Source organism: Canis lupus, chromosome 22 (assembly GCF_011100685.1).
Source record: "Canis lupus familiaris isolate Mischka breed German Shepherd chromosome 22, alternate assembly UU_Cfam_GSD_1.0, whole genome shotgun sequence".
Classification (NCBI taxonomy): Eukaryota; Metazoa; Chordata; class Mammalia; order Carnivora; family Canidae; genus Canis; species Canis lupus.
In genome coordinates, this window is record NC_049243.1 from 692,356 (window position 1) to 698,890 (window position 6,535).

The 6,535-nt window shown below is 66.6% G+C and overlaps 1 protein-coding gene across 1 annotated transcript in view; it reads right to left on the bottom strand.

Annotated features, from left to right (window-relative positions):
- Positions 1-943: 943 nt before the first annotated feature.
- The window catches only part of FAM124A (family with sequence similarity 124 member A), an 84,720-nt gene continuing 79,128 nt past the window's right edge, over positions 944-6,535 (bottom strand). Inside the window, exon 4 of the mRNA XM_038569416.1 lies at positions 944-3,841. Coding sequence (XP_038425344.1) covers positions 3,173-3,841 — 669 coding nt within the window. The 3' untranslated portion in view covers positions 944-3,172. The remainder of the gene's footprint in view (positions 3,842-6,535) is intronic.

Here is a 6,535-nt window from a genome sequence, read left to right on the forward strand (position 1 = left end):
CGGCCCTTGGACTTGGCACTCAGGGCCCAGTTCCCCTCTCTCCGCAGTGCAGCGTGGCCGGGAGGCAGGGGATCAGGGGGTCCTCTGGGGCGCGGGGCCGCGTCTACACCTCCAGCTCTGCTGGAGAGCAAACCGCTGGTGGAAATCCCCTCGTGAGAGAGCGACTGGAAATCCGTGCTAAGAGGAGCCTGGTTCCCACTGAGGATTCACCTGGGGTGCTGAGTTCCGGGGAAGACCAGGCCAGTCAGCAGGTCTGCTCCCCCCGAGCGGGCCCTCCCTCGGGTGCCACCGGCCCGCCCCGCGGCGCCCCTCCCGCGGACTCTCCTGCCTCAAGGTCTTAAGCCCTTGGAGTTCCGCGGCCTCAAGCCCTGGTGGCAATGGGATAACCGGACGCGGGATAGTAAACGGCAGAGGTGAGGCTGCTTCCCTGGCGCTGGTCCGGGTGCAGTAAGCCCTTGGTCTCAGCTGGAGTGGCCTAGACTGTGCAATCCCACTAGCTTTCGTGTGACCGCTCCCCTGTCCGAGGGTCACAGGGCGCAAGGAACACCAGTGCTGTAACTCCGTCTGTTCCACCACGTCCTCTCCCGTCACCGAGTATCTGGTGGCTCACCTGTCAGCTCCACGGGGGACCCAGATGTTTCCCTAAGGATCGGCACGTCAGTCAGGAGCGGCCTAAGGGCCACCTGGTCTGTGCAGTGACGCCGGGGGGTGTGCAGGTGCCATGGTGGGGCCGTGAGCCGTAATCTGGGGAGCCGTTCCGGAAAAGAGACGAGGGGCGGGCTGTGAACTAGACGGGGACACGCAGTAGCATCCCCCCTCCCGGGCAATGCTGGGGGGCGGAGAACGAGGTCACCATGAAATGACAAAACACTCGGGCTAAGACCCAGGTGTCCTGTACCACAGAGCCTCGTCCGGGAGAGAAATAATCGGAGACAACCTCGTGTTTTCAAGTGGAACAAGTTTATTCAGCGTGTGTCAGCCTCTCCCGTCAGGCTGGGGGGAGACGCCGGCGCAGCCAGACGGGGGGCCAGGCCCTTGTCGACGCGTCTCTGTGGCCGTCTCTGCAGAGGGTGCAGCCGCCTCTGAGCACCGCCTGGGCGGCGGGTGGGGGGGGATGCCTGGCTGGGGACCGAGCTGGGCTCCCCGCTTCGGCCCTGGCGTGGGGGGCATCTTGCACGTCCTGCTCCGCTGCCCGCCTCCCCCGGGTCACTGGGCTCCGGGGGGCTACCAGGGGGGTGCTAGGGAGCCTCGGAGCCGCCCGGGCGTGCACACACGTGCGGCAGACACGGGCACGGCCGGCCAGAGGAGCCAGAGGAGCCCCCGTGGCAGCGGCCTGCCCGCTCACGCCGCACTGACTCGTGCTCGTGGGAGGACGTCCGTGTGTCCACAGCCCGGCCTGGTATTTCCGTCCCTGAAGTCCACATGCTGCTCCCCCTCCGCCCCGCCCCCAGCTGTCGGGAGGCACGTCTCCGACATCAGTGGCTGCCTGGGAACCGGCGACGCGGAGGGACGCCCCTCGGTGCCCCCAGCCCCGTGCTCGCTCGCGGGGATGCTGCCCGACAGGATGGCCCGCGACCACGCACCAAGCGGCTGGCAAGCCCCGCCTCTGTCATGTAGCCCTTTCTAGAAACAGGTTGCTCGCCCCAGCTGGGGATTCGAAGAGGCTTGCGTGTTTATTTATGTAACATGGAGAAGATGATAATTTGGAGGCCAGGAATATCCAGGATGTTGGGGATGGGACCCAAGGTCCCCCGCACGGGGATGGCAGGGGCCTAATGGAGGGCGGAGGGCAGAGGGGTCCTGAGGCTGTGCCCAGACGTGGGGGCGCTTTCAGGGACGTGGGAGCCGGGCCATGAGTCGTGGAGGAAGGAGCCCCAACCAGGAAAGCAGCAAGGCAGACACGTCCATGCTCCTGCTTCCAAAGGTAGCGGCGACCAGGCCCAGCTCGGCCTGCACCCCCCGCCCGACCCCGTGCCAACTTGGCACTGGGACCTGGGGACTGTAAACGTGAGCGGGAGGGAGCTGATGCTTGAATACCCTCGTGCTTCCACAGAGGCAGACGACGGGCGGCGGAGGCTGAGGCCGGGCTAGCGCTCCGGCTTCAATTAAGGCTTCCGCGCCCTCGGGGAGGCTGGCGAGGAGACCGTGCGTCCGGGACAGCGTTTCCTATCCAGCTTCCCCGTCTGCAGAAGACAGGGGTGTTTATTAACCTGCACCACCGAAATGTCACCTAAAAATCATACAAATCATTTAAAAGTGAAAAGGTCGGGGGAGGGGGTGACAATGCGCTTTTGCGGGAGAACGTGGTATAAAATGCGGCTCCTGCCGTTTATACAGAAACACGCGCAGCCCTTGGATGCTGGTTTTGGACGTGGAGCAGTCTGAGGACCCTCCGCCGTGACTGGTCACCTGATGCTCTACCTGCGAGCGCGGTTCTTCCTGGATCCAAGTACCCGCAGGGAGCAGGGCGTCTCCCGCAGACCTGGCGACTTCGGGCCACGCGGTGGTTGACAGGTGGACGCAGACCTGGCCTCTGGCTTTCAGGCCCTGCCTCGGTCCCACCGGGAGTCTGTGCTCACGATCACCCCTCCCAAGGTACAGGGGTTCCTTTGCCTAAGTCCACGTCTCTGGGTGTGCACGGGGCCAGGCGCCACCGCGGACAGCCGCGGTCACTCTTCCAGCAGGCGGGCGGTGTGGGTTTCGCTGGGAGCACCACCCGGATCCGTGGGCACCTGCGTGGGCTCCGGGGAGCCGGCTGTCCACGTGGCCGCGCGCCCATCTCTCGCACAGGCCACTTGTTTGCTTCCCCACACTCCACCTTTTGGCTTTAATTGCTTTTCCTTCCATTTTTTGGCGTGAAAAATCGCCAAGTCGGCTCCGGCTGACTAGGTTTGCTTTTCATCTCAAGTAATTACACAAAGCATTTAAGCTGCACTAAGTGCACGAAGCCCGATGTCCGGGGGAGCGCAGGAGGCAAACGACGCGTCTCTGGGCTCGAGCTGGAGAATCCAGGTGCGCAGACACGCTGGTGTTTTGCCCGCCTGCCACCTGTCAGGTAAGAGGCGGCGCTCAGGTGCCCGGGGACGCGCGGTCCGGGCAGAGGGGGGCCAGGAGCACGGGGACTCCCCGGGTCACAGCACCAGGGCCCGTGCCCGGAGCCAGGCGAGGGCTGTCAGATGTAGAACTCCTCGGCGTCGCGGCCCGCAGGACCCGGGGGTGCAGGGGCTGGGAGCTCCGGGGGGGGCCCGGGTGACACAGCTGGGAGGGGGGCCCAGGTTGCCCCCCCGCCCCCTGTGGGCAGCGGCCCCTCTCGGACCCCCTTGGGCTGCAGCCCATGGCTGTGCACCCCCCCGGGGCCCAGGGCGGCTTGGGTGCGGCCGAAGCTGCTGGGCGCCGAGTAGGCCGAGACCACCGACAGGTCGGAGGAGGACAGCCGGAGGCCCGTGTCCACGTCCGTCTCCTGGGCCCCCTCCAGGTCGTCCACAGAGACCAGCTGGCCGTGCCCGCGCCCCGATGCCCTGTGCCCAGTGGCACCGCTGCTGGAAAACCACTGGGGCAGCGCGGAGGAGCCCGGCGGTGGGTCCCCCGTGGGCAGACAAAACAGGGACTTGCTTCTCTGGAACGACCAGGGGAGGCTGGTGGCGCTGCCGGCGGGACCCGCCAACTCCGGCAGGTGCCCGTGGGGCCGGGCCGTGGGGCCGGGTGTGGGCTGGAGGCCGACGGCGGGGGGCTGCTCGTGGCGGCCGGACACGCTCCCGCTCGGGGAGGGCAGGGGAGGAGGCTCCTGCTCCGACAGGTGGGGGCTCCGGGCGGGCCTGGGGGTCTTGAGTGCCTTCTGCGCCTGTGGGGTAGGAGGGCACAGTGGTTAGCTGGAGCGGAGCACAGTCACGGGTCCCCCGGAGCCCCCCCCCAGGTGTGGCTGCAGCCACTGCAGTCCCCCAACCCCACAGCCAGGGTGCAGGGAGCACAGCGGGTGGGGGCCAGTGGGAGCCAGTGGGGGCCAGTAGGGGTGAGTGGGGGTGAGTGGGGGTGAGTGGGGGCCAGTGGGAGCAACTGGGGGCCAGTGGGAGCCAGTGGGGGTCAGTAGGGGTGAGTGGGGGTGAGTGGGGGTGAGTGGGGGCCAGTAGGGGCCAGGTGCACCAGGCCCCTCAGCCGGGGATCTCCCTGAACCTTCCCGGGGGAGGTGAAGCCCCCAGGACCACAGGGCCACAGGAGGGGTGCCCGCTCCATGGATGTGCCAGGGTGGTGGGGGCCTGGCCGAGCCGGGCCAGGACAGGGGGGTCACCACTAAGTGCAGTACGACCCCTGGAAGGATGGGCTTGTCTCCAGCCAAAGCACCACCATTGGAATGTGACCCATGGGAGGACGGGGTGACCAGGGTGGGGTGGCACAGTCCAGGTCAGCACGGGTGGGTGGCGGCCAGGGCCTGCCCAGGGGTGGGCGCCCATGGCTCGGCAGCGAATCTGAGGAGCGTGGGGCTCCCAGGAGGTGCTGCATGGATCCAGCGAGTCCTGGGATGCTCTCCCTTCAGGGCCTGGGCAGCAGGGGCCTGGCAGTGTCCCCCCCAGGGCCCCCTCGGCCCGATACCCGCCCCCGCGGTGCAGCGGGAGCCTGTGTCCGTCTGTGGGACTGGGGGGGCTGCCGTCGGTGCTCTGCTGCTCTCAGCCTCCCTCTGCTCCAGCTCAGAGCCCAGCCCACAGACCAACCCTACCACGCAGTTTCCGTCAACTAAGGGATTTGGGGGGCACCTGGGCAGCTCAGGTCATGACCCCGGGGTCCTGGGATGGAGCCCCACGTCAGGCTCCCAGCTCAGCGGGGCGTCTGCTTCTCCCCCTCCCCCGCTCATACATCTCTCTCTCTCTCTCTCTCTCTCTCTCTCTCTCTCAAATAAATAAAATCTTTAAACAAAATAATGGATTTGGGGACAGTGAGCTTGGCTCTAGTACAGGATCATCCAACTTCTGGATCCTTGAAATAAGGGCTGAGTGAGGGTTCGCAGCGGGGGTGCTTCCTGGCCCCCAGCGGCCGTGACCCCCTGGGCCTTCCTGCACAGCACACACCCTTGCTTCCCTGTTGATGGGGAACCAGGTTTTCCCACAGCCACCCGGGACTCGGGGTGAGCGTAACAGACGTGTTACAGGTGAGGGAGGGGAAGCGGCAACGAGACCCCGTCTGTGACCACGTGAAAGACCTGTTTCGCTGGAAGGACAGGAGACAGAAGTCGCTTAGGCAAGAGACGGTGACGACAGAGACCAGGCCTGCCCAGTGGGAGCACAGGTGGCCCCACAGGTGAGCCTTGGAGACGGGCGACTGTCCTCCAGGTGGACAGCATGGGCGAGGGGACGCGGTGCTGGACGGAGGCTGACCACGCAGAGGCTGACTGCTGGCAGGTGAGCGAGGAAACTGCTGGGGTGGGGGGTGGGCAGGTGAGTGAGGAATGTGCTGGGGGGCAGGTGAGTGAGAATCCAGCTGGGGTGGGGGGGCACCTGAGTGAGGAACGTGCTCGGGGGCCGCCTGGTGGATCAGAGTGTAGGTGCTGGAGGCAGTGAGGAAGGCCACACTGGGAGTGGAGCCTCGCGCCGTCCTGGGTGGGGACCTGGACCCACTGGGTCGGGAATCCACCTGCTGGTCCTCAGAGTCTCAATTATGCGTCATTTTTTACATATGACTGTTCCCTTCGTTGATTCCTAAGGTCCCCGCCCGACTGCAGGTAGGTCTCGATCCCACAGACCCACCGACTCATCTTTCAAGCAGCACTGATGGGAGGCAGAGCTTCCCCACGCAGGTTTGAGTTCTCAGTGGGTTCATCAAAGGCGCTCGGAGACCCGCGTCGCCAGCAGCCTGTGCCCCACACGGATACTCTATCTTCCTCTTCTGTGTGCTCCGCGGTGTGCAGAACGGCGGGGGGCCAGGCCCGGGGGCTCTGAGGGAGGCCTGATGTTCCCCGGCGTCCAGGTGCAATAAAGGGAGCGGTGATAGGGACGGTCTGGGCCGCAGGGTGGGCCAGGGGAGGGCGCCCACCTGGAGGGGGAGGCGGGGTCTGCAGAGGTGACGGCCCGGGGCCTGGGCCGGTGGTGCTTGAGCAAAATCTCCGAAGAGGTGCTTCCCGACCGACCGGGGGCTCCGGGGAGCTCGGAGGCGCCCTCCTGAGAGGCTATAGGCAGGAGCAGGCGGGAGGCAGCCCCGGGCGCCCACAGGTGAGGCACCTGGAGACCCGACGGGGCGGCCACTGCAGGGCTGCGGCTGCTGGGGGCCTCAGCGGGGAGCTGCGGCAGAGATGGAGGCTTCCCCGCCTCCCCGGGCCTGCACCCCGCGCTCCGCACCCTGCTCCCCAGCACGCGCCCGGGTGCCAGGTGAGGGCCCTACCTGGGGGAAGGGGCGCACCTGTGCCCGAGAGGCCTCGCTGCTGGCGGCAGGGTGGGGGGGCGGGTGCTGCTGCGCAAACTGGTTTGCTCGGGCATTGAGCTTGGCTACACACGAGATGTCCTGAGGCTGAGGGCAGAAGTCCTTGGTTACCAGGATGCTGGGGGGCGGG